Raw genomic sequence first — 27578 nt, forward strand, 5'->3', positions numbered from 1 at the left:
TACCATTCTACTTGTCCAGTAAGAAGATTCTCACAATGAAACGAAATATTTTAGATTACTTTTAATACTCCATTCCTGTCTACCTTTCTTAAAAATAAAAATAGAAGTTGTCCTCTATAAATATTCGTCAATAGTCTTCAGGGAGCGGGAGACTTGGGGCTATCATTTGACAAGTATAACACATAGGACCTGCCAGGTGAGGGCAAGCAGCCATGTCCAACCCGCAGTCAATTTGGGCTGAGAACGGCTCCTGGGACCTCAGGGCAGAGGCGTGCGGCCATGTGGGAGGCTGTTGGATGTTTTCGGGAGGTGGGCAGGTTAACGAGGCGCCCGTTGTTTTGAGCAGTTCGTGCCGAAGAGCTGTTGGACGGGATTCAGGAGAAGGTCCCCACCTTCGGAGGGCTGAAATTCAGTGACATGGATCTCTTAGACTTCGGGCAGTGCGTCGATCAGCACCGCCAGCGGCACTTTGCTCTCCTCTTTGGGGTGGATGAGGTAAGTCGCCGCTGGGCACGTCCCGCTGGCCGGTTTGCCCCCAAAACCATTTCTGGAGCTGCTTATAGAGTCGCATCTTCTCCCTCTTTTTTACAAAAGTAAATACTCTTTGTCTGTTTCCGACCAGCAACTGCTGAGTGCTCTGGTGATGGGAGCAACGGGAGCCGTGGGCAGGTAAGCAGGACTCACGTTTCCCAGTGGTCAGCAATGTATGAATGTATAAAAGCCCCCCGCCCAGAGAGGCATTCTCCTTCTAAGTAGCAATACTTCCTGCATGCACACCTTTTCTGTAGAAGTTGCCTTTCTTCCCCACTGTCTTCCGGTGAGAGGGAATTAAGTAGCACTTAGCCACTCGGTTTTTGTTATTAGGAGCATCTGTTGCCGGGAGAGGTCAGGTACTCGAGCTCAGGGCATGCACAGAATGTCTTGGTCAGAAATCATTCGGTTACAGATAACATGAACCGTTAGCATATGCACGCTAAGGTGTTATTATAAAATACTGGGAAATTACATAAAACTCAAGAGGAGGAAGTATAGGCAGGTCTAAGAGAAGACGAGAATCCAGAGCTATAAGGCTCTCAACAGCCGAGGCAGCTCTGTCTCCATCCATCTGCCGTCCTCTGGAGATGCTCCCCTCTGCATCTCTGTGCACAGCTCTTTCTTTCCCGCTCTTTTTCTCTCCAGATGAGCTCTCTCTGCTTCGGCATACACACGGTTGATTGTAGCTGCCCATACATGGCATGTCAGGATGTCACCAGATAATCAAGACTGCACCTCAGGTCCTGTGTGCTGCAGCCAGGAAAGCAGAATCACAGAGGCTCAGCAGAAGGCTTAGGGGAGAAGGCAATTGGATCAGCATGTCCACTGCACGTGTTAACTAACCTAATTCATTAGAAACGCACATGCAAGCAGATGGATTAAAATACTCGCACTAACTGAAAGTGCATTTCTCCCCTGCAGGAGATGTACCGGGGAAGCAAAGTAACATTCATAGCATGTCTTGGTGAGCATGGCCTTGAGTAACTGAATTAGATAGTCTTAATGGCTTGCTCACAAGCTGGGAGGGCCTGCATCATCCATCATCACGGTGAGGCCATTTCTACCAAGGAAACCTGCATCTACCGGCCGTGGAAACTTTTTCCCCCTGGAAAGTGTGACTTTTCTGACTCTCAATTTTTTGGCCTCGATACTAGACATTGTAATTCTGTCAACATGATTTATAAGCAGAGTACGTTTGGTTAGACTTCACGTCTTCTTCATTTATAACCCTGTTCCTTTCCGTCTAACTGAGGACACGGCTAAGACCCCTGGGATTTGGATGTGGTTTTCTGGAAGCCCTCAGACATTCGTGCACACACTGGGACTTCGGAGTGTTTCACACCTACAAGTGACTTTTCTCAGCTATATTTTCATTTCCTTATTTTATTACCAGACAATAATACACACGTCACGTTCTTGGAACCCACTCCTGGGTCTACATACGTGAAGAACATTCTATTCTTAGTCCAAGATAAGCCTATGTTCTCATACTAACTTGCTTTACAAGAAGTTGTTAACAAAGGGGAAACATCCTAGCTATAAATTTTTATAACCTATCTTTCTGGTTTCTCTGAGATTTTAGTGATTAGTTTGAAGTATTTGTTTTTATTGCTAAAGTCAGAGCTTTTTTTTTAATGCACAAGAACATTTTATGAGATCAGATAACTTCCCTTTGTGTTGACTTGTCACGGAGCACTACATGAAGTGATGGAAACTTCAAGATAACGCCGTAGCCCTTCTTGAGCCCCACCTTCCTTGCAGTGCAATGGAGACCAGGCCTGCCTTGCAGGGCCTGGGGAGAATGAGACACACTTTGTGTGAAGCACATCGAATATAATAGACACTTAGTAAATGGCCTCTTATTTTATTATCATTATTATTTTCTGGAAACTGGTAATACCTAAATTCTGAATTTAGGTAATCCATTGGGATTTGCCCCTTGTACTGTGGGGCACCCTCCACCCACTTCCTCAGCCTAAGGCCTCCGGGACTCACCTCAGACACTGCCTCTTCCCCACAGTTCTTATCTAGCGCGGGTCTCTGTGCCCTGGGGCAGGGGGTGGCTGGTGGTTTCTTACTAAACACACGTCCTTCTTTCCTTTCTTCTTCTTCTTTCTCCTTTAATCCTTCTCGCACTTTCCTTCACTTTCTTCATCACGAGAGTGTTCTCTGCCTCCTCTGGGCACTGCTCAGTGATGCTGGAAACCTCAGACCTGGAGTCACCTGACCCCCCTGGTAGGTCAGAGCCGGAAAAATGCATTCTGGAGGATGGGTTATCTGTGCCTTGTGGGCCGCAGGGGGGTGTGGTGGCCCGGACCTTTCCCACCGGGTTGCTGACCCTTCAGCACATGCTGTTTTCTTTCCAGCACCTACAACTACCTGGGGAAAAAGACAAACCAGATGTTGGAGGCTTTTGAACAGAAGGACCTCTCTTCGGCTCTGAATCACCAGGTTAACTTTTTTCCCCCTCCACATGCATCCCAGCCTTTGTGCTTTCCCGCTGGTGAATTCTCAGGCTCTCTCATCCTGCCATGCCCGCCTTGTTAAGATTGCCCAGCTGTCTCTTTCTTTACTCGCCTCCTGTTTCTTGCTTTTTTTGTTGTTTAAAATCAAACCCATGCCCGTTGTCCATGCCCCCTACACGTCTAACCAGGGCAGGCCCCATACCGGAATGACTCCTCTGTTCCTCCTGGAAATGATCTTCTTTTTACTCCGTGTTCAAAGTACTTTTGCAACTGTAAAATAGTAACAGTAGATTTCTGGGGGGATGACCACATGCCATCCCCTTGAGGATGTCACACCCGAGTCACCAGAAGCTGTGACGCTGGTGACCTGCAGTAGGGAGATGTCATTCAAAGTCAGAGCAGGTTAGTTAGTCCTCTTCCCCATGAAAATGTGCTGACAACAGAAGACATCCACTAGGCAGGAAGCAGGAGCCGCTGGCTTTGAAGCAGGGAAGGAAAAGCAGCAGGAGCTCAATTGTGGCGGGGAGGAGCCTGGGGAAGCGGCGGCTGCTGTGACAGTTACAGGGAGGACGGCCTGGCTGTCCAGGGAACAAAGGGCCTCACTGGACAGAGCTGGTCTCAGCCCCTGGGCAGTGTGTGTGCTTCAGGGAAATGGATGGGGTGGAAAGAAGCAGAGTAGGCACAAGAGAAAGACTTCTGGAGGCCGAGAGGCACACGGAGTTTCAGGACAATGGACGTGACCGTGAGGAGTATCCCAAGAAACTAAGTAGGAAGGAAACACAGGAGCAAGACCAGAGCAGGCGGCCCGCCCTGCGCTCTGAGCCAGCCGAAATCTGCTTCCTACTTGGAGGTGAAACAGCTTATTTAAACATTTACCTTTGTTCAGCCCCAGACCAGATAAAGCTGAGAGCAGGAACAGGGTAGGGACTTAGGAAGCTATGCCAAATAAATTAAAAATTGGCATGAATTTGATTTCAATTACGACAAGAGGTGTGAATTGTGTGGACGCTGCCATCTCTTTGCATTCATGTCTTTTCTTTTCCTTAGTTTCCCAGAAAAAGTTATTTCTGAACGTTGCAACCTGTCCCAAGCAGAAACACAGGGAGAGCACAGGATGGAGGGGTCTGAGAAACAGCGTGAGGTGGACCCTTAGTGGTTCCTTTCTTGGCTGATCCAGCTGCCATCTCTTTTTTTCCCCTTTAGTCATGCTCAAATAAATCCTCCTCCTCAACGCAGTATTCATAAGGAAGTCAGTGTACCGTGTTCTCTGTTTCTGCTTGCAGAAGGCAAGTGCAAGTAGGTCCCATTTACTCATGTACACACATGCCAGGGGCTGAGCGGAGCGCAGCATTTCAGTAAAGCTGGTCTCTGCCCTACAGGAGTTTGCAGTCCAGTGAAGAGGCAGTCAAGTAACTAATTGGAGTGGACCTTAGTCATTCTCATGGGCTTGAATACCATTTGCTATACTTACGTACGTGAAAAGACACATGTACAAAGATGTTCCTTATAGTATTATTTAGGATTGCAAAAGATAGAAGCTGCCCAAATATCCATCTATAAGGAAATGGTTAAATGCATCATTTTTGAATCATACAATCAAATGATAGACAGCGCTTTAAAAGGATGAGCCAGGTTTATATGCACAGGTCTGAAAAGATCTCCATGACATATGAAGTGGAAAAAAGCAGCGAAGTTCAGGCTTGTGAATGCGATGCTCTGTAGTTTGGGAGTGAGGGGGGAAATATACATATGTTTGTAAGCCTCTGAATATTAAAATTTTGTTCTGCTTTGAATTGTTATGACTACTATACATTTGATTAAAATGGCATAAAATTAAAATGTTATTGAAACTACATCTCTTAATGAGATGGATGGGAGTCCTTTTTTATGAATTAGTGCGTGAAATCTAGGATGAGTACTACTTAATGCTAAGATGAGTTCAAGTTCAGCACGGACATTATTTCTGGTTTTTGTTGTAGAGAAGTAAGTGCTGTGAACCCCTGTCCATATAAATGACTAGATAAGAATGGAGGAGATTTTGCTCGAGCCGTGTCACTCAGTTCTTTTTGAGTCACATGCCAAACATCAGAAGGCCTGATCATTTCATGATTTTCAGCTGACAACCCAAATAGCCAGGTTGAAAGCAAGAAACTGAAAACTTCTGATTTTTTTTTTAAGAAAACTCGTTCTCCATCCATTGGAGCAATTACTCTGTCACTTTCTTTGTCAATGCCAATGCCAACATTCTGATTTGCCCCTTTATCTGGCTCCCAGAGGTGTCCCAGGGCAGCGCTGTGGGAGGTATGTCCTTATTTTTTCAAAAAGGGAAGAAAGAGAAGGACTGTGGAAGGAGAGATATGAAAGGACAACCCACCGCTCCCTTATGTGTGAGTTCTTATTCTGATCAGTTTTGGAAGTTGGCACTTGTAGAAGCTGAGTGATTAAAAGCTGATTCCCATAAATCTTCATCTTGGCCGTTTGCCCCGTAGGTGTCTTGGAAAGTACCCCAGAGGCTAGGAAACAACTGCACTGTCTGATATGTTTACCCGCCTGAGCTTGATGGGCTAAAGGCTGTCTTCCCTCTCTTGCATCTCTACTGCACAATCCTGTCATCGGGACTTCTTTTCTGTGCGGGTTCACTTTGCAAAGCGTAACTGTATGACAAGACCCTGCTGTGCCCTGGATGGGTCTCCAGCCATCCTCACTGGGCTGATTTTCTTCTCTCTGGCAGGCTTTCCGAAAATTAACGTGTGTGGACTTTTGGGTTTGGGACTCCTCTGACTTGACTTCTAAGTTCTTTACATTGTTGTCATAGTCCAAGAATACTGACTATAGATTTGTTTGTTCCTTTCCAGTTCTGTATTCAGAGATTCATCAACTTTGTGGTCAAACTGGGTAAGTTTCCTGCCTGGTCTGCTGCTGGAGAATGTAAAGGAAATGGCCTTTCTCTGAGGGTTCAACGGGAACACCTTTTCACACTCTGTTGCAAACGGAGTTATTTCCAATGCTAACCTTCAGGACCGACCTGATAAAATGGTTAAGTGAATCTAGTTGAAGGCACCCTTTCTCAAACCTCCCTCTGCCACTTTAGCACCCTGTTCGCCTCCCCAGCCCAGGCATGCACCGTTTTTTATTCCTTCTCTCCTGAGCCATCAGCACTGCCCCCCTCCACTTGCCTCTTCTCATTAAAATTCTCCTACCGCACTGCAGCTCATCTCCGCCTAAGTGCTGGGAGGAAGGCAGTCTGAATATAGATCTTACTAAATTGTGAATGACTGACAGCTCTCCCAAGAGTATTTGCAACTTCAAAAGAGTTTGTCAACACAACTAAGTTTAAATGGATTGAGGATTGGATAATAGGACAAATGTAAAATTTGAGGGAAATGTGGTGAAATTGAGGAGAGAAACATCTCCAGAGTCTCCTGTCTTATACTATGACACATGGCAAATGCTATCATTCACTCTACTTCTGCAAGAGATTGACCCTTCCTAAGAACTCGGGTTAGGTCCAGGAAATGTTTTAGCTTTATTCTTGGCAAACCTTCTACCTCCTATTCAGAGCCTTTTCTGGCATATCCTGGCCACTGCTCCTGGGCCTGAAGCACCTAGTATGTACTATGTCCCTCGTTCTCACAGGCTTCTCAGCTCACTCAGCCCTTCAAAGACAATGTTTCCCATTTGCTTTTTTTTATTTAATTTATTTATTTCCAGAGAGGGAAGGGAGGGAGAAAGAGAGAGAGAAACATCAATGTGCAGTTGCTGGGGGCTGTGGCCTGCAACCCAAGCATGTGCCCTGACTGGGAATTGAACCTGCGATGCTTTGGTTCACAGCCCGTGCTCAATCCACTGAGCTACGCCAGCCAGGGCTCCCATTTGCTTTTCTTTTTTAATCCTTATCTGACAATATGTTTTTATTGACGAGAGAGAGACAGACAGACAGACAGAGAGAAAGAAACATGGATTGGTTGCCTCCTGTACATGCCCTGACTAGGAATGGAACCCATAACCTGGTATGTGCCCTGACCTGGAATTGAAACCGCAACCTTTTGGTGTACCAGATGATACTCCAACCATCTGAGCCACCAGCCAGAGTCCATTTGCTTTTCTGCTTTCTTGATTTTTGTTGTATCTGTGTGCCACTAGTACTATTAATGACCTGTTATTATTCCCTTTCCCTAAGCAATACTTTTTTCAGAACTGTGGGTTTCTTATGATAGTTACATGGTCCTAAAGTGCATTGAAGTAGATGTTGAACTATTTCATTTTTAAAAGAACTAAAAGTTTACCTGTATATATAATACTGTTTTGCATATCAACAATGGTCTACAAAATATAGCTCTAAGGCATTAGCTGAAATTATTAACTTTTTTCTGGAATATTTGCATTTTAAAAGAGGAATCTTGAAGATAGTTTTCATGCTGTAGAAGAACATATCTTAAAAAGCTCATTTCAGACTTTCTTGGGACTTGGAGCTGTTGTGGTTTAGTCAAAGAGAAACTTATCTCGAGAGACCTGCAGCCCTAGCATGAAGGCAGCTCCCTATCCCACCATTCACAGTGAGCCTGGGAGGGCCATTTTGCTCTCATCAAACCATATTCTCTATATTTAGTCATTCTAGTATTTTCCTTCCCAATGCTAAATTGTTACTGTAACTAAGTTATTTTAGCAAAAGAAAGTTACTTCTTATACCATGGATCCAAAAGCAATAGACAGTTAAGAAAACATGTATCTTTTTCTCTATTCTGGATTATTTTTTGAGATCTACCTTCAAAATCACGGATTCTGTCTTTAGCTATGTTTACTTTCACTGATTATTTTTTATTTCCAGTATTTCTCACTGTCTGTTTTTTTTCTCCAAATCTTCCTGCTCTTTATTTATATGCCCTTCTCTTAGCCTATGGATTCTATTTCTTTTAGCTCTGTGAAGTCTCTTGCAGAATTCTATATCCTCAGTTCGCAGGCTGTGCAATTTGCTAGTTGTGCGTTTGCTGACTTCAGTGCAGCTTCTTTTTCCTCCTGTGCTCTGTAACTTTTAACTCTGAACTCATCTTCAGAGACCGTTGTATCCTGGGGAACCCATTGTCCTCTAGGTTGTGAGGGGTCCTGTTGAGTGGTTTTGTGTTTGACTGCCCTGGGGCACGTGGTGTCACCAGTTCTAACCAATCTAGGTTATTTTCTCCCTCCTTCCCTCCCTCTGATTCCTTTCTCCCTCCCTCCCTCCTTTCCTTCCTTCCTTCACTTTTTGTTGTTTACATCATTACAGATGTCCTGTTCTCCTTCCCTTTGTGCTCACCTCTCCCCCTCCATCACCCCCTCTCCCCTCTGGCCATCACCACACTGTTGCATGTCCCTGCGGGCTATGCACATACGTTCTTCAGCTAATCCCTTCACCCTCTTTCATCCAGTCCCTGTCGGTTTGTTTCATGTATCCGTGCCTCAGTTTCTATTTCGTTCTTTCCTTAGTCTGGTTCCTACGCCAAGTGCATCATGCAAATACGGATCTGTCATTCATACATGGTACAGGCTGGGGATTTCTTTCACATGATCTTTTATCTTCCACAGCCCTGGCACACGTCGAGGGCTATATGCCTCTATCCTTAAGCCAGTGGGCCAGATTTTATTTTCTTGCTTTTCATGGAAGGCTGGCTACCAGTTTGACACAAGGAGTTTGAGTCCAGATCCTTGCTACGCACAGCCCCCAGGCTTGCTTTGCATTCCTGCCCCAGCTTTAGAGCACCAGCCCCAGAACAGCCACTTTAACTCATAAACTACCTTAAATAGCGCGTTTCTCAGGGACTTCTTAGGTACGCTTGAACGAAATTCTATTCTAGTGATAAAGCCCTGTATCATTTGATCGACAGGAGTGTACCCCTGGATCAGATTATTTTCATGGATCTTTTGGCTTCAGCTCCTCACTGCTCTGACCTCTTTATTCCTGATAACTTCCGTCCCTCCTCCTTGCTTTTGCGGTTGACTTTGAGGCTTACTTTGTTTTGTTTTGCAGCTTGTCAATTTGTTAGAAACATTTTCCCCCGCATTTCTATGTATTTGAAGCAGGAAGAAGGATTCCCTATGTCTTCTAAGTCTGCCATGTGGACTAGAAATGTTCCCACTTCTCAGTCCACCTCATGCTGTCTCGTAATAGTCACTGTACGAATGAGACCTCTTCTTTGGGATGTGCGTGGTGGAGTGGACAGTCCCAGTCATGTTGTCCTCTCTTACTTTTTTCTGTATAGGTTTTGGAGTGCCGCAGACCAAAGCCGTCATGACGCTGGTGTCTGGGATTCCCATGGGCCCACCCCGGCTTCCGCTGCAGAAAGCCTCCAAGGAGTTTATAGAGAAGGCAGAGGCTAAACTGAAGAGTCTGGATTTCCTCTGTTTTCCTGGTTTAAAGAATGCAAACTTGGAAGCCAGCTAATGCCTGCCTATCAAGTTGGGGTGTGTACACTGTGATGTAATCCACCTCGAAGAGTGCATCCATTTCTCAAGGACTTTATAGATGAGTTTGAACTAAAGTCTTTCCTGCCAAATGAGATCGCACATCAATCACCAAGTATTTAAGTACCTACTGTGATCTTTAAAAAGATTTGTTTCCTGAAGGGGTGAAAACTGTAACCGGAGATGTGGGCCCTCAGTCATTCAACGTTACACAAACTTTGTGCGGAGAAATGTCTGCCCACATGGATGAAAGGGAATCAAAAGGAAAATTGTGATTAATTCCATTTGCCTTCGGTAGCTCCCATTCTGTTGATTTCTGGTTGTTCACCCTATTTTAAAGTTTTCTCATTTTAAACCACTGGAATGTAATTTCATTTTAATTAATATTCATTTGGAATCTAGGAAAACTCTGAGCTGTGGCATCTCCTCAGGCGTGCTAACTTTAATGCCAAATGACAACATGACTTAAACACACACAACTATTGTATTAACACACCAGTTTACTCAGCTGCTCAGTCTAACTGTAGAACACCTGCTTTCAGATTAAAACCTGTGATGTCACAGGTTTCCCCCCAAACACTGTGTTAGGTGAGGACTCGCTTCAGTTCCTCTAACTAAAAGGCCCATTGGGGTGGTTTTCACATAACAAAGGAGAGGCCTTCCAAAAAGATTCATGTCTCCACTTGTTGCTGTATGAGAACTCCCAAAAGCTCAAAGTTTCAAAGACCCAAGGAGTTCTGCTCCGGCACCACAAACTTCCCCTCCCCGCACGGATAAGGAAGTGTCACCCCCCACATCACCCTGAATTATTGGAAGTGAAGGCCATTGTCCCTTCTGCAGTGAGCCCAGGGGCTCCTGTTACTTCCCAGGCACACTTGCAAGGAGTCACTCTTCTTCAGCGATAGGCGATTTATCAATTTTATATTATGCATTAATTATATAGTAATTTTCTCAAATCAGTTCTTGGAGAATTTTTAAGACGGTTAGTGGGATCCTTTGAACACAAAGAACATTACAATGATTACAATGACAAAAGTGGCAAAACGAGCAAAGCTGAGTGTAGCACTCTAACTTATCATCCAACTCCACAGAAATGAATGAGTGTTATACAGCAGTAAGTTACCAGTCATGCCTCTAATCAAAAGTAAAATTTTGGGATATTATAAACTTGCTGTTACCTTTGAATTTAGTTTCCAATGTCAAAACTAATGACATGAGAAATATTTTATTCAACACACTACTAAAGACTTCTTTTCGCTCTACCTAGCATGGAGTTCGTAACAGACACATTTTCTTCCTGTGCTTCTCTTCTGAGTTTGTTTTACTGTGGTTATGTTTGCTTTGAATTCATTTTTGTTTTGTTGTTGCTATTGTTCCCTTTTCACTGGAGCCTAAGGCATTCTGGCTGCGCATGGGGGTCTCCGCAGCCTCCTCACTCTGGGCACCCCCTAGCTAGCTCTGTTTCCTCTCTCCCGGCCCCCTGCAGCTTTCAGTAAGTGGAAGCTTAAGTGGAAGCTTAAATTCATCCTCGATCAGCAGAGACTCTCTTAAGGTAAGAGCTTAAATCAGGGTCCTCTTGCCTCTCTGGATTCATTTCTTCACTTCTTTGTTTACCTTTAAGGCATTTTCTTTCTTGTAGCACTGCAATTTTTTTTTATTTTTTGGTACTTTTTAGAGATAGGTTTTTTGGGGCATCTTCATCTTTTTTTCAAGCATTTGGAATTTTTCACTTAAATACCTCTTTTAAATACAGCAAGCTTATGTTTTGCTCTGTGTCTCCATCTGAGAGTCATTGTTCCTGAATAGGTTAGTATATCCCATTTACCTTTTTTGAAAGTTCTGAAATGGTGTGCCGAGGAAAACATTTTCTTTGTTCATGCAAATACAGTACGTTCTGTACTAATATCTAACAGGAAACTACAAATACTGGCTATAGGAAACTAATCAACACTGGAAAAAGTAACATTCCGTAACCTTACAGAAATGTATTAGAGTCAGTAAAGGCTGATACAAAGCAGGGCACAAAATGCTCAAATATGCAAATGCAGGGGAAATAGAGCCCCACACTTTGATATGGCAACCGTAACAGCCCATGTGAGTATGGTGTTTCAATGACCACATGAGAAGCCAACCAAACTAATATTAAACTAATTTCTATCGAATAAAGGCAGAGAAAACAAATATAATTGTAAAAGTAGAACAAAGCACGTTGCAAAGTCCAATGAACTTGAGTAAATTTCTGTACAGGTAGCCATAGGGCTTGTATAAATGTCTCAATAGAAACTAGTACAATGGATATAGAAAAATAATACTTGTAAATGACCTTCAATGTCATGCTCACTCATTTTTTAAAAAATGAATAGAATAGTGCCTGGCATATCCTAGGCCCAGGAAGTGTTACTTCTTACTAGTTTTTGTAGCTATCCAAGCAATTCAGTATGTGTTCTTTATGCAACTGAGAAAAACATTACATCACTGCCAAACCTGTAGCTAATAGCTGGCAAAATAATAACATATGCACAGCAAGCCATAAAAAAAAGAATTCTAAAAGAAATTGGCATCGATGAATACCAATAATTTTAAAGGCATCAGATATGCCCTATTCTTCACCCTCAAGAACTAAACAGCCATATCTGCTGGCCGCATTATACACCGCATCTGTGACATTCATTGTGCGAAAGTCATCAATCCTAAATAGTAAGCCATTAACAGTGCCACGCTTAATTCCACTTAAAACGTGGTTTAACTTTTCTCTTGTTTTAATGAGTTACACTTCCATGTCTAGCACCTTTCAGGTCTGTCCTTATTTTCTCCAGCTGTATTTTTGCTGGGTTAGTGCGCACCCACAGCTCCGTTCAACAGCATCTTCCTCTGGGCCCGGAGCATTAGGTTTGACCTTCACGTTAGGTCAAAACCCCCCTGGCTTTTGAGCCCTGCGTTCCTGTGGTAACACACATTGAAAACTAAATCTTAAAGGAATAATCCAAACTCTGCCTCTGATCAGCTCTGTGTTTTGTGTGTTATTTTGTTAACAAAATCATGTCTAATGGGTGAAGCATGCCCCCTTCCTGGGGTGTTCTGTGTTGGTACATGTTGTCCCTAAAGGGCAGCACATCACTTTGTGCGCCAGGACACACGCATCGCTGGCCCCCTTATCTGTGTACCTGTTGCCATTCTTGCTCCTGATGGGGCCTCAGCCTCTGAATCACATGGGTGCAATGTGACAAGGTAATCTTCAGACGCTGGGGTTAGTTAGAAAAAGTTTTTAATACGGTTAATGCCAGGAACTGAACTTTACATATTTATTCTGTATAATTACTTTGTGATATAGGTAATATTTCACCAAATCTCATAACGCTGTTTATTGTAAGACATTATTTTATATATACCTATGAGAAAGTAAAAAATACTGACAAAGGATGACATGCCATCTCATTCCAGTGGATTCAAAGTGTTTTTGCAAACGTGTTTTAGAAGTGATACAATATAGCATCTTCCCTTTTTCAAAATGAAGTAACTATGGCAAAGAGAATGAAATATCTTAGTCAAGGTCACACTTGGTTCTGTGCTGGGAACTGCCCTGCCTAGTTTCAGAAGCTGTAACCCCCACCGTGGCTAAGGCTGAGTAAAGAGACGTTAGCACCATAAGCCATTAAGGAGACAAAGCTTATCTCCCTGGCAGGGGCACCGCCTTTGCTCCCTTTACTTCACCCTGCCTGGCCCCCAGTGCAGGTGACTGGTTAGCCAATGACAGGTAAGATTCCTCAAGGGAGGGACAACCTAAGACAGGCATGGTCATGAAGGTAGCCTTAGGGAAGGACTTGGGGGGCTATAGAAAAAGGGGGTGATGGACTCTCGCCCCTCAGCTTTGACATAGCATGAATCCTCATTCTGTCTGCGAGAAGCCTCCTAATCTCTAGGCTGCCTTACTTCCCCTGCCTGACTCCAGCCTGAAACAACGCCAGAGGGCGGTGCAGCCCTGGGCAGGAACAGGCAGTTCCCCGGGTGATCAGGCCTGGGAAAGTATGCATAAAATCCTGTGAAACCTGCTTTGCTAAGAATGCCCTCGATTTTCTCTGATAAGGGTCCAGGCATACAATAAGTTTGTTTCCCAAAGTTTTATGGCTCTTTAGCTAACCAACCCTGACTCAGAATAAGCCTCATAGTTCTTTGAATGTTATCTATTGTTAGATCGTTACTGCCTGGAGCATAATGAATGAGGACCTTCCTTGATGTAATGCTCCCAGAAAGCAATAAAAGCCTGTCCAGGCAAGGGTCGGGGCGCTCTCTCACTCAGAAAGTGGCCACGCCGTCCATTTTTTCCACAGGACTTCTGCAGTCCGTGTGATTTTGTTCGTTGCATCCATGATACTGTGGACATTGCTGGCCGGAGTCTGCATCAGTTCTGGCAGAGCCAGAATATGAATCTTAACAGGGTAACAACAGACTATTTCACACCAAAAATCTTAAATTCATATATCCACTTTTTTAAAAAGATTTTCTTTATTTTTAGAGAGAGGGATATGGAGGGAGAAAGAGAGGGAAAGAAACATCAATGTGTGTCTGCCTCTCATGCACCCCCCACCAGGGAACTGGCCACAACCCAGGCTGTGCCCCAACTGGGAACTGAACCGGTGATCCTTCGTGTCACAGGCTGGTACTCAATCCACTAAGCCACAGCAGCTAGGGTCATATGTTCACTTTTAACACCACCTTGAGGCAGGAGACAGCATAGGAAGAACTCTGAGACTGCAATACTGTTACTGGCCAGCATTTAGCACCCTGGTTGCCAGGAAACGCCTTTTACCAATTAGGTGGAATAAATAGTAAACCGAGGCAGGGAGGAGGAAGGAGACAGGTCTCACATACTAACTCAGCAGTCCTGAGCCTGGTCTGATAATATTGCCAGGTGTTCCAACATCTCAAGAAACACTATGTTAACAAGAAAGAAGGGAAGTCCTTGAAATTCTGTGTAGCATTTCCACTATCTGGGAAAGAAAGCCTTGAAACTGTGCTTTCATCCCAAGGCCTGAATGTGGGACAGGGCCCCCAGTACTCAAAGAAAGAGCCCATAAAACAGCTTTGGTTAATTGCCTACCTCTGGTCACTATCTGTTTTACAAGGGAGTCCCTGATGCTTACAGAAAGAGTCCATAAATAACTTTGGAAAGTGCCCTAGTTTTAATTAACTGCCTCCTGTCACGAATTTGTTTTACAAGATGAACAAATGGGATCTGGAGCAAGATAAGGATTCAGGCTAACAGACCCCCACACATACCTAAGTTTGGGTAGTCACATTCCCCCAGGAAAGCTGACACCGCATTTACCCGTTCATTAATATGTAACTTTTTTCCTCCTACCCCACCAATTATATAAGTCCTCAGAACAAAGGGTAAGTCCTCAAAACAAGTTAGGCTCTCTCTTGGGGTTTCGGGGTGCTCTTGGCTCTCCGGCCATTGGGCCTCTGGCCCCCTGGCCTCAGGCCGCCCAGGGGCTTGCCACCCTGGTCTTCATCTGCTCTTGCTTTTGTAGCCCTGCTTTGCCCTGCAACTTTGCCTTTCACCCCCACCCCTACCCAGTCCTGTTCTCTTCCATGGGAATGGGCCACTAATAAACTGATTACATGCTACTAGACTTGCTGATATGTAATTCTTTACATGCATCAGCAGGAAGAGCCAGGTCTCTCCCGTCAACAATCTCTTAGCACTCCCGTGTTATCCCTAAGATTCAATGACTAGGGACCTACTGATGTAGTGGAGAGTTGAGTTCAGTTCAGTGTGAAACGGCAAACAGTGTAACAAGGTTGTGTGGGAGCCAAGGCTATCCTGTTGGTGGTTATTCGTATGACCTCAGGTCCAGGCCATGTGGGTTCAAGTCTCAGCTCCATCACTTCCTTACTAGCTACGTGACCTACACATTACTTAACTTTTTAGTCCTTCAGTTATTATCCCATCTATAACTTGAAAATTATAATGTCTACCTTCTGGGATTATTGTGAGGATTACATGATGTAATACATATAAAAACAGCATCTTAAAACAACACCTGACACATCATAAGCATAGTAAAGTGTTGGCTCTTATTAGTTTTTGTAGCTATCCACGCAATTCTATATATGTTCCTTACACAACGGAGAAAAACATTACATCACTGCTAAATATTTTAACTAATAGCTGGCAAAATAAAGTTGAAAATGATAGTAAACCTAAGGCAAGACCTGAAACAAAAATCTGCTTTTATTATTACCAGAGCCAGACTATAGTGCCACCCTCATATTTTTTTCTCAGGTTGGGAATTTTTGTCCCATTCTCTACTAGTAGAGGATAGAGAATGAAAAACATTCACATGCTCGTCAATGGCCCATGTGTGACTATCTGAAATAGTGAATAACACAATCAGAGAGCCTTTTACTAAGTGATTTCAAAGCAACAGTAGGTCAAAGAGGTATAGATGGAAAAGGGAGCATGTCTTGAAGCTTCATCTGCAAATGTTAAGGAATATCTTAGAAAGTGCTAAAATAATGCCAGTCACTGACACCCAGTCCCCTGGAGATTGCAGGTCTCAGGTGCAAGGGCTAAATTAAGAACCAACTCAATAATAAAATTCTCCATAATCATTGGAAGCTCAAGCTTCACCTCTGAAATTTTTGTTTATACTTAATATGTTGCTGTGTTCATTATCTATCAAAATACTTGCAATCAATTTATGCTAGTTGGGTTTCTCTTATTGTAAATATCAGGCACTTGAAGGTGTAAACACCCTGAAAGGTACAAAGAAACAAAAATTAATATCTTGCCTTTAATGATGCTACTCTTAATTGAAGAGAGCAAATACATGGAGAAAATAAAAGAATGAATACATGCACTACTATTCCGATTGTAAGAGCAACCGAGTTTTAAAGGGAATGATCACTATGAGTTAGAAGAGTTAAGAAAAATGTAATCAAAGAGGTGAAAAATAAGGATATATAGGTATGATGGGCCCAGATAAATGGATTAGTCTGGATTCTCTGGAACAACCCCAACTTGATATATTTTGTATTTCTGCCTTCATGGGAAAAACTAGAGTTAAAAACTTCACAATGACTACTACAGTAGTTCAGAATACAAAGTATTCCACAGAGTCTGAAGACAAAAGGATCTCCAGTGTAAAACAAAACAATCTTGCAGGATATATCCATTCACTAATCTAGTTTTTGCTGAACTCTTAGCAATGTGTCAGGCACTGCGGTGAGTGGCCTGAGCTAGCCAGGCAGGGTTATTGCCTTCACTGAGCTTATTTCTTTTACAGTGTCTGAACACTTACTGAACACTTACTGAACACTAACACTTACTGAATCCCTATTACCTGCCAAAAACTGAGCTAAGCGCCTTTCATATGCCATCTCATTTGATCAAAACAAGCCTACAGAGTTAGCACCTAAGACTTCCAGTTCTGTCTTGGAAGGCCACCTCATCTACCAGAGGTCCCTACGACAACATCTCGCTGCATCAAAATGGTACAGGACCCCAACTCACCCAGTACTGTAAGGCACTGGGGAGCTTGGGCCCGCCTAGCGCGGCGGATCTCCATGACGACGGGAAGCTCCGGCCCCGCCCCTCCCTCTGGGCGCCCTCGGGCCCAAACTCACTTTCTGCGCAGGCGTACGCTCACCGACCCCGCCCCCCTGCCGCCGCCGCAGGAGCCATTTCGGTGTCCTCTCCATGCAGGTTGTGGTGCGGTTGCCGTTTGTCTCGGAGAAAGGGAGGAACCACGCACGGTCCTAAGAGGGCTGTACTCCCGGGAACCAGGCAGCGGAAGCCGGTAGGGGAAAGACGTCCTCGCCACCCGTTGCAGCGGCGTGCGGCCCCGCCGCTCTGCGGCCGGCCTTTGTTGCGAAGCGCGGGCGGCCGGGGCGGGTGGGGGATGGGACGCGCCGCGGCGCCGGTTGCTGGGATTGCGGGCTGCGGGATGCTCGCCACGCCTGTGCAGTCCCGGGCCCGTGGAGGCCCCCATCCTTTCGTCCCGCAGTTCCCAGTCCTGTTTCCAAAGCAGCCAGACCCCACTTCGTCCTCCGGCATGCCCGGCGGGGCGTTGTCCCGCTCAGCGAAAGGGGAGCCCGCCAGACGCCACACTTGCCCAGGGTCTCTCCGTTGGTGCCGCAAATCCTGGGCGCTGAACTGCAGGCAGTGTGAATGGAGCTGTAAACAAGTTAGGCGCAGGCCTGCCCCTCACTCACCGAGGTGGCGGTCGGGGGCAGTAGGAAAACAAACGGCTGCTGATTTAGATAAAGATGAGAAATTGGAGAGTGTGAAGGGAGAGCTACATAGGGCGGGCAGGGAAGGCCTTTTGGAGCTGACAGAGTGGCTCATTACTCTGAAGACCGAGGAAAAGCAAGAGGTAGCAGGGAGTAGTTAGCGTTTAAGGGCAGAGATTGGAAAGGCCATGTGACTGCAGTGTGGTGAGAAGGATTTAAGAGAATGGATTTCGGGGCGGCCCGAGTGGAAACGGAATTGCTCAGGACGACATTGCAGTCTGGCAGGTGTGCAGTAGTGGTGGGAGAGGAGACGGACAGAAATGTGCAGACCTGTAAAGAATTTTTATGAGATTTATTTGAGCCAAACTGATGACAACGGCCGGGAAGCAAAATCTCAACGGACTGAGAAAATGCTGTGGAGAGTGGCAGCTTTACAGCTTATTTTATACTTTAGAGTCAGAGGAGGGGGTGTTGCATGAGATCCACTGCTGGTAGATGAAGGGGGCGGGAGAAAGCGAAGTGGGGAAATCTCTGGGCTTGGATAAAAAGTAAAACAGGGAAGCACAGATTTCGTGTACATGGGTGGGTACAGGGTAGTTGATCCTTAACATTTATGGCGTGTGGGGATGGGAAGCGGGGAACAAGGTGACCATGGGGGATTCTGCAGTGGGTTGGGCCCTGAGGGGTCAGGAAAAGATTACTCGGGCATTCCAAAGGTGTGTCATCTAAATGCAAAAAGGCATTCGACAGGCTCATTTAAGGTAAAGATGACTTTTGTCAAGGAAGCCACAGGACTAGGACCTGACTACCTGTATGACTGCGTTTAGTTAAGAATTTTTACATTCAGACCATCCTGTGAGGTTACTTCCTCTCTGAGCCCGTGGGGCCTGCCATGCTGGCCCTCCCTGCGCTTGTCAGGTTTAGTGCGTGGCTACTTTTTCATCCAACAGAGAGAACGTTGAGGCAGAATTGTTTAGTAGATTAGGAGTCAGACTATCTGCCTTTCCCAGTTAGGGCCTCTGTCTTCCAGGGTAAGTTATTGTCTCAGTTTATTGGCCAGTGAAAAGGGATGATGATAATGCTTCTTCTATGTAGTGGTTGTAAGGGTGAAGAACAAGACTTCATGTAGGTGGTCTTCCAGGGATGCGGTCTGCCATGGAGTAAAGGCTCTGCAAGGATAGCTGTGGAGGATCTGGGGTGGGGGGGTCAGTGACTCCCACTTACTTAGTCGATCATATGAGTAACTTGGTGCATGATGGTGCTGTGTAGGGAAACGGGAACTCTGGACTTAGGGGTGGGGAGGGGGAACAAATCTGGGAAGGAAATTTAAAATTCTGTTTGAGCTGTCATGTTAGCATTCAAATGAGTACTTGAGTGCTGTAGTTTGAACTTGTTTGATTTTGTAGCTTAAAGATTTTGAAGTTTAGAAAGGACTAAACTTCAAATATATTTTTGGGCATCATTAATATTGAATAGTAAATATTGAATATTATGGAGTTAGATGAGACTGCATCTGTAGGGAGGAAGAAAATTGATGGTGTAGTTCTACCTATTTTATGTTACTCATTCACCCTGAAGGCTTGTTTTTAAGTTAATTATTCAGAGGTGGAATAAATAGACATCTTCAGTTTTCCACAGCTTTTCCATTAACAGGATGTCCTCGGGATTAGTCTGTGGGTACAGAATGAACAGGTTTATACAAACAGGGCCCAGTTTGATGACATTAGATGTAGGTGTTAACAAAGGGCACCTAAACATTAACAGAAGACAAAGATTTGATGTTAGTTATGGGGTTTCTTCTCACGGCAAACTAAACTCATAGCATTTGGGGGTTCTAAATTTGGCCTCAGATATCTTGTTTACAGTTTAGACCCATGTCTTAGGCTTGTGAGCCTCTTGGTGTCCTATGACCCGGGGAGTAAAGGGGGAGTGGCAAGTATGTGTGGTATGTTCTACTTTGAGGAGACGAGTGTCCTCAGGCTGATAAATAGCAAGGCCTAGAGGAGCGATCTCAGGTGACAGATGACTGTTTTTAGTTCAGGTACTGCATATTTAATGTATTTGGGCTTACAGTATACAGCCCGCAACTCTGAGGAGGGTCTGCTGGAGACCAGAATGAAAATAAACTACTGGATACATACCCAAAATGATGGATGACCATTTCTTAGTATAGTAAGTAGTTTGAATATAAGCCCCGCAGCAGGTGACTGGGAAAAGTTACTTAAGCTTTATATGTCCTAGTTTCTTCCCCTGTGAAAAGATGGTGATGATGCCTACCGTATAATGTTATCTACCATTGTTGTGAGGATTGAATGAGTTAAAACACATGAGGTGCCCATTGTACAAAAATAGGGCAGTGCATAACCTCTTTTAAGGAAATGATAAAAGTCCCTTGTCACCCAAAGATAACCATTCTGGGGGATATTTCTTTTCCAGTCTTGATTTATGCATATAGACTTTTTTATTTTATATAGGCCAAATTATACATTTTTGTATCCCTCTTTTATTTATAACATATCATAGACTCTCTGATTATGTCATTAAAATTTCTTCATAAGCAATTTTAATTGCAATGTGATAAAATACCCTGTATTTAACCTAGATTTTCAGTAAATTCCAGTTTTGACATTTCCAGTGTTTTGCCTGGTAATTCCCAGTGTTTGCTCTTATAAATAATGAAGTTTTTAACCTTTTTTTTTTTTTAAGGTCTGAAGAAGACGCCTGAATCATGGGTGACGTTAAAAATTTTCTGTATGCCTGGTGTGGCAAAAGGAAGATGACCCCAACCTACGAAATTAGAGCAGTGGGGAACAAAAACAGGCAGAAGTTCATGTGTGAGGTACTGAAGAACATAGTTTACACGATATGACCTTTGAGGTTTATTTTGGTGTTAAAAGAACATTATTTGCTATTTGGAAATGTTTATGTGTTGCATGTTAGATAATGTTCTTTATTATGACTTGTTTGCAGTTTTATAGCTTTATAAATCATTTTCAAGTAAGCATTACTTTGAAAACAATCTGATAGGTAAATTCTTCTACTTAGAACATGCATCTTCAGCTTTCACCGACTAGCAGTACAGAATAGAAAAGTTAGATCGCTGTTTGCAGTTTTGCTAACTCCTGTAGAAAGTACAGTAATTCTCGATTGCTTGAGGTCTAAGTGTTTAAAATAAATATAAATAGGGAGCTTGTTCTTGGGTCTTATAAAATAATGTGGACCCTTAATGTTATATGAGTAGAGGATATCTGAGCCACGTAAGTTTATGTTCTTGTTTTGGATTAGCTTATTACTAGACAAAATGATTGCAGTGTTTTCATAAGGCAGACAGTCCTTGAATTCTCTTAGGTGTGTTATTTTCACTGTGTTTATGGAGTAATGCATCATTGAATTAGGATTTTTTTTTTTTTAAGTCCCAGAATTACCCAGGCCCGTCTCTTAAATTGTTTTCTTGACTGTTGAAGGTTCGGGTGGAAGGATACAATTACATTGGCATGGGCAATTCCACCAATAAAAAAGATGCCCAGAGCAACGCTGCCAGAGACTTTGTTAACTATTTGGTTCGAATAAATGAAGTGAAGAGCGAAGAAGTCCCAGCTGTGGGGGTAAGTACTTATAGCCAAATACTTGAGGAGGTGAGTTCTGAGGTTATGCTAACCCAGTATATATGGAGACTTTGACAATTTTTCAGTGTTGTTTTCAAATATATTAATGTGTTCCTTGGTGTATACCTTGGCGTCGGGTTTCCTCAGCGCACTGGGATGAGTTCCCGAGGATTGGATTTCGTTCTTATTATGCACCTGACTCGTGGGCTCAGGAAATTCGTTTACTCTGTATGTCTTACGGTTTTATGTATTTCACTCATTCGTTAACTGACTTTTCAGAGCCTGTTGTGTTCTGCGTACTTCCAAAGATGACGTGTTAAACAATATAAAAGTCGATAACATTTTAAGGCACAATATTGGGTCCCATTAACACTTTCTTATATAGCAGAGAGAAAATAGTATTTCATGCATTGAAATATCACTCCAGTGTTTTGGGTACCACAATTATTTTAATCATATGTGTGAATATGCAGCAAAGATCCTTTCTAGTACTGTTTTTAAGAAATAAACTTTATTTCTCATTTAATTAAAAAGATAATTTGTATTTTTATAAAAACAAGAATGGTTGACATTAAAAAAGGTTCACATTACAATTTAAGTGGATCCCTTAGGTAACTTAAATGAAGGATTCCATTTTATAAAACCTCTCTACAAAATTTTAGCAATTTATTTTCACTGAATTTTTGTATTCTGGCTTATAAAAATACACACTCTTGTTTACTTCCATTGCCTTTGACTCAAGTTAAGAGACTTTCTAGTATATTGTACCACTAGATACTTAGAGGATTCATAATTACATTGGTTTGCCCATCTGTAAAATGAAGGGCCCGGACAAAGTGATCCTGACATTGCTTCTGGCCTTGAAAAGAGTGTTGCACCTCTTTCAAATACTTGAAAATATTGGCCATTGCTCCACATGTTATGACCTGTTCTGTATTTCTTACCCCCTTGCTCTCCTTTGTCTTAACAGTATAGGCCAGTGGCAGATTCTCTGAAATTTTCTTTTATAGGAAAACATTTTTATTATCCCTTCTTTCTTGAATAATATACTCACTGTAATAGGATTTTGGGGTGCCTGTTTTCATCTTTCAGCCCTTGAAAGATAATTTTTCATTGTCTTTTTGCCTCCACTGTTTTCTAATGGGAAGTCAGCTATAGTCAGATTACTTCCCTCTCTATGTAATGTGTTGTTTTCTTTGGTCACTTTCATTTTTTTCTTGGTTTCCATGGTTTGACTATACTGTGACTAGAGACAGTTTTTTAATCACATCCTGGTCAAACTGTGGGGCTTGCTGAGATTCATGAATTTATACATTTGTGTCTTTCACCACAGCTAGGCAGCTGGCTATCATTTCTTCTGCCTCATTTTTTCTCTTTCCTGGGACTCCTGTGTTAATATGTATGTTTAACCCAAAGGTCCCTAAGGCTATCTTCTTTTCCCCTTACTTTCTGTTTCTCAGATTAGATGATTTCAAATGATTATCTTCAGATCCACTGATTATTTTCTTTGTCACCTCCGTTTTGCTGTTAAGTCCATCCAGTGAATTTTCTTTCAGATACTTTTTCATTTCTAGAATTTTTAGCACCCCCCTCTGGTGGCAGTTCTTACCTTTTTCATTCATTGTAAGCATATGTTCATAATATGAGTGAATTTCCGTTATGTTATTGAGCACAGTTATGATAGCTGCTTTTAAATCCTTGGCTACTAATTCTGACATCTGAATCATCTCAGGTTTGGCTTTGTCCATTGCATTTTTTCTCTTATGTCAAGTAACACTGTATTATATTCTGAACATTGTGAATAATATGTTGTGGAGACTCTAAATAATGTTCCTCCAGAGTGCTGCTTTTGTTGTGTTGTCAAGCACTGAAGTTGGTTGGAGTCAGCTTGCAAACACTGCTGTTGAGTAACAGTTCCAGTCCTCGGGGTTCTGATCCTTGGCTGGGCAGCTTGGGGCCTGTCCTTTGTATGTGTAGTTGGAGAGTGAGCGAGTGCTTTGGGCAGGGTTCGTACACAGAACCTCTTTACTTCCCAGGCTTTCCTCCTCACTTACTAGCAGCCCTAGTTTCCCCGAATTCTTAACCATCTGATACATCAGGCCAGAGAGACTGGGTGTTCTATTGGAGTTGTAGCTGCCTCCCATGGTCTTCCCTCACACTAAAAGCCATAATAAACAGGTGTTACACTTTTGCTACACTTTTTTCTTGGTTTCTCTCATTTGAAGCCTCCTCCGGAGTCTGGTAGCTTTTATTCCCTTGTTAGTGCCTGCATATAGCTGCGGAGGTCCTTGGTAGTTTTTTCCACTGAGTTCCTGTTATCTGCAGGAGGTAGTCTTGTGTAGGAGCTTGCTGGGCCATACCCAAAACAAGACCCTATTGTCTTTTCCTTATTGACATCTAATGGGCTCGGATCTTTTCCATTGAATGCTCTGACTGTGCATTTCCTGTTTTCTTCCTCCCCGTGGTATTCCAGCTGCACTGGCCTTCTTGCAGTTCCAGCACATTTCTGTGTAAAATACAGAAATGTTTCCATCAGAAAGATTGAAAATAAAGACATGAATAAAGCTTTATCAGGCAAATGAAATACAAAAAGGAATGGCAATATTAATATCAGAATAAACATTAGGGAAGAAAGCAGAAAAGACAAACATCAGTTCATGGTTTATCAGTGCACCTAGCGTTAGAAATGCTAATGTTCATTGCTGGAGGAAAGTCCCAGAGGTCTAAATTCAAGATCCATTCGGAAGAACTCACTCATGGCCTTATTCAAATTCATAGGAGCGTTCATAGGAGAAACCACATATGGGGAGAAAGCCGCTGCTCCCAGTTGCAGCGGGCCAGGGAGAGTCCACACCCCTCCTAGGACAGGGTCTCTTTTTTTATAGGGTTAATGGTAGACCCATCCGGTGGGTAGTCACGTGGACCATGAGAAAGAACACTGCATTCCCAACTTACAGGTGACATTTCAGCATTTATTGTACTCCGAGCATTTGCAACCTCCTCCCTGTGGGCATGATGTTTATCTCTGGGCAGCACGCGGGCTTTCTAGGTAGTCGGCCAAGCCTCAGGCTGCAGAGTTGAGTCTGACATTTCTCAGATGCCTTTGCTGCTGAAGTCATATTGCATCTCAGTGAGTTCCCCTACATGTATATGTTGTTACGGTGGCTGGTGACACAGGCTGTGAAAGAATTTACAAGGAGAAGAAAATACAGAGAGGAGAGTTTTATTTTTACTTTCCCAAGAGAGGGAAAGGGCAGGGTGTGGAGAAATGTATCAGCCCTGAGGGGTAGGGACTGTTAGTTTTTATTGTATCAGAAAAGAGGGGTTGTAGCTGGGTAGTCACTGCAAGTGGTTATGAATCAGGAGGTACAGGCTGATAGAACAGGCTTCAGTTTGTTTTGCTGTTGTCTTTGGGTTCAGGGTCTGGGCACTCTGGTCTGGTATGTCCTGTTTGTGTAAGTTTTAAAACACCTGCTCGGGGGATGCTTTCAGTAATCTTCCCAGTCTTGGGAACAACGAAACAGCTACTTCTGCCCGACAGACGTAAGGGAAGAGAGATGGCTAGCTGGCTGGGTGAAGAGGGCCTGAAAGGGGCCTTTGTGCCCTTTCATGGGTTGGGAAAACGGAAACGGTACTCTGAGGAAGTAGCAAACAGACCCCCCCCCCCCCAAATCCTGCTAAACAGTTGGAAATGTTAACACTTGATTCTAAATGAAAATTTAAAATTAAAATTACAGACTGTTTAGATAATAGTGTCTGTCAAAACTCTGGAGGTTAGAGGAGTGGTCATTTATTCAAAGGAACATTAAATGCTTTTATTATTGTACAGTACATAGGTTTTAAAATAAACTAGTAAGTATTAGTTCAGAAAAATAGAACAGCTAAAATTGGAAGGAATTAATAAAGATGAAATCAAAGTACTGAATTAAAAAGCAAAAAATACAACATTTCAAAATGCTCTTGGTAAAAGATAAATAAAAATAGCCCATCCTAGGTCAGATTTTTAAAAATTAAGTAAATACTGTTGATTCACAGTCCTTTATAAAAAAATCCACCTGGTTTACGAATGCAGAATTTTTCATATTTTAGAAAAATGATACAGTGCACAATACCATATCTGATACGACATCTCTAGTGTCTTTCTTACTACGTCACGATAATGAGTTTATAAGAGAAAATACTCAGTGGTCAGTTTAATAGAGGTCTTTTTAAAAAAGCATTTCATAAAATTAAATGCACATACTAAAGTACTTAGGAAACGGAGTAGAAAAATGCTTCCTGGACATGCTGAGAGGTACCATGTGAAACTGGTGGTGGCAGCGCACTCAGACCGAGCCCTGGGGACTCAGACCGAGCCCGGGGCTGGGCAGCGCGGCTCCGGGCTCATGACGGCGTGACAGCCCGTGAGGAGGGCGGTGCAGAGACGCAGGGGAGCGTCGTGGCAGCAGTTTACCGCTGTTGACTATAGGAAACTTGGGCTTGTATTTTATGTCTATTTTATATTCCTGGCAGCTCACTTTTAGGGATATTTTACAAAAATATCGTTCCCAATGGAAAGGGAAAATGCCGAAAGCTGCTTGCGTCATCTCAGACAGTTTGAGGTGCGCTGCCGTGGGGGTTTCTGTCGAGCGGAGACCTAAGGGTCTGTCGTCACCGCCATTGGTGTAATGCAGGGAAGAAAAAGAAAGAAAAGAGGTGTAATGGAAGAGAAAGATAGTATAAACACTATAAATAATTTAATTGGAAAAATTTCCTACTCACTGTACTAGTAAAAATTAAGAGGACTAAAGGATACGTAGTTTGTAGGGTCTGTAAGAACAACGCAGCAGATTGTTATTGAAGGATAGCGTGAAGAACTCTTACGAGCCTGGGATTTTGCCATACTTGTAAGCTAATCATTTAGCCTGCCACAATGTTGTAGATGCTGGCCAAAGACAAAAGACTTCTTAATCAGAGACAGAAGTTGTCGGTACAGGCACGTGGCTTCTCCCTCGTCCCCAAATCTCTTGGGAAACAAATCTGCCCACCCTGGAAGAGGAGGTTATTCTATTTTCCACAATTGTTTGCTGTTCAGACGTCAAGGTGTCCACAGAGAATGTCAGCAGACAGAAGACTTGATGAGATTAGAGCCCCATACCGTGTTTCTGGATGGGAGCTTGCCTTATTTCGTAACATGTCAGTTCATAATAAGAAAGTCAGTTCTCCCTGAGTAAATTGTATGAGTTTAACATATTTGATATATTAGGAAAGGTAATTAGGAAAAATAATTACTTAAGAATAGCCAAAAGAATATGGGAAAAAAGTACTAGTCAATTCCACCACATGTGAGTAAAGATTATTTTAAGATTACAGTAACTAAGTTGACATACTAGCTCCAAATGTATATGATATATACATTTATATATCGATATATATGTATAATATAAGCATATAGTATCTATTATATATAATATCTAATGATGTGTAATAATTGTAATGCAGAATAGGTCTGAGGGTAGGAAAGGCCATCTGGAGGAGAATGTAAAAGGCAGAAACGAGACTTGACTACAGAAAGAAGACAAGCAAAATACTCTTGGAAAGTAAGCAGTGTTAATAAAGTTTGAGGGGAACTTGTAGGATAAAGAGTGAGTATCACTGAAATGTTAAATTCTTTGAAGTTAATGTTAACATGAATATCCAGATAGAATGCTAGACAAGGAAAATGTAAATTAAAATAATAGGTTGCTAGAACAAAACCCAAAATATTGGTAAAACTAATACTGGTAAAAGAAATGGCATGAATTCTGTAATTCTCAGAACTGGAGAGGATGTGGCGAAAAAATTCTCATATGTAGTACTGGGTGAGTATGGTATTCAGCAACCTTTTTGTAGAGCGCTGTGGTGATTTGTAAAATGTTGATGCCTTTTAATGCAGGAATTTTACTTTTTTGAATTTTTCCTGAAATAAACCTAAGTATGAAGAGATTATGGCAGTGTTTTACAATTTCTTTAAGATGGGCAGTAGCTGAGTACCCATCAGCACGGTGTTGATCGAGTTATGTATGTGGTGTGTGTTGAGTCGGCTCTGACTCATGGTGACCCCGTGAGTTAGGGAGGTCCACAGTGTCCTGTCCTTAACGGCCCGTCCAGCTCCGGTGGATGCCTGCCTGTGGCTTCTCGTGCACAGACAGTCCATCTCATACTTCGTCTGCCTCTTTCCTGCTGCCCTCTGTCGTTCCCAGTTCCCAGCGTCACTGTCTTCCCCAGAGACCCCGCCTTCTCATGACGTGCCTGGAGTAAGACAGCTGCGGTTCTGTCCTTT

At 43.1% G+C, this 27578-nt stretch overlaps 2 protein-coding genes across 3 annotated transcripts in view; both read left to right on the forward strand.

Moving 5' to 3' along the window:
• Positions 1–9795, forward strand: part of NPL (N-acetylneuraminate pyruvate lyase) — a 29606-nt gene extending 19811 nt beyond the window's left edge. Inside the window, exons 9-13 of the mRNA XM_045838408.1 lie at positions 347–495; positions 623–669; positions 2901–2985; positions 5855–5894; positions 9236–9795. Coding sequence (XP_045694364.1) covers positions 347–495; positions 623–669; positions 2901–2985; positions 5855–5894; positions 9236–9417 — 503 coding nt within the window. The 3' untranslated portion in view covers positions 9418–9795. The remainder of the gene's footprint in view (positions 1–346; positions 496–622; positions 670–2900; positions 2986–5854; positions 5895–9235) is intronic.
• A 7290-nt stretch (positions 9796–17085) lies between these two features.
• The window catches only part of DHX9 (DExH-box helicase 9), a 41942-nt gene continuing 31449 nt past the window's right edge, over positions 17086–27578 (forward strand). The window contains exons 1-3 of one of the 2 annotated variants that reach the window (XM_045838405.1): positions 17086–17239; positions 20379–20511; positions 21137–21277. In XM_045838405.1, the coding sequence (XP_045694361.1) occupies positions 20401–20511; positions 21137–21277 (252 nt within the window). In that variant the 5' untranslated portion in view covers positions 17086–17239; positions 20379–20400. Of the gene's footprint in view, positions 17240–19744; positions 19845–20378; positions 20512–21136; positions 21278–27578 lie in introns of those variants that run through there. The other variant, XM_045838406.1, reaches the window with a different exon arrangement.

The sequence above is a fragment of the Phyllostomus hastatus genome, unplaced genomic scaffold (genome assembly GCF_019186645.2).
Source record: "Phyllostomus hastatus isolate PE091 unplaced genomic scaffold, TTU_PhHast_1.1 phas_contig_283, whole genome shotgun sequence".
Lineage (NCBI taxonomy): Eukaryota > Metazoa > Chordata > Mammalia > Chiroptera > Phyllostomidae > Phyllostomus > Phyllostomus hastatus.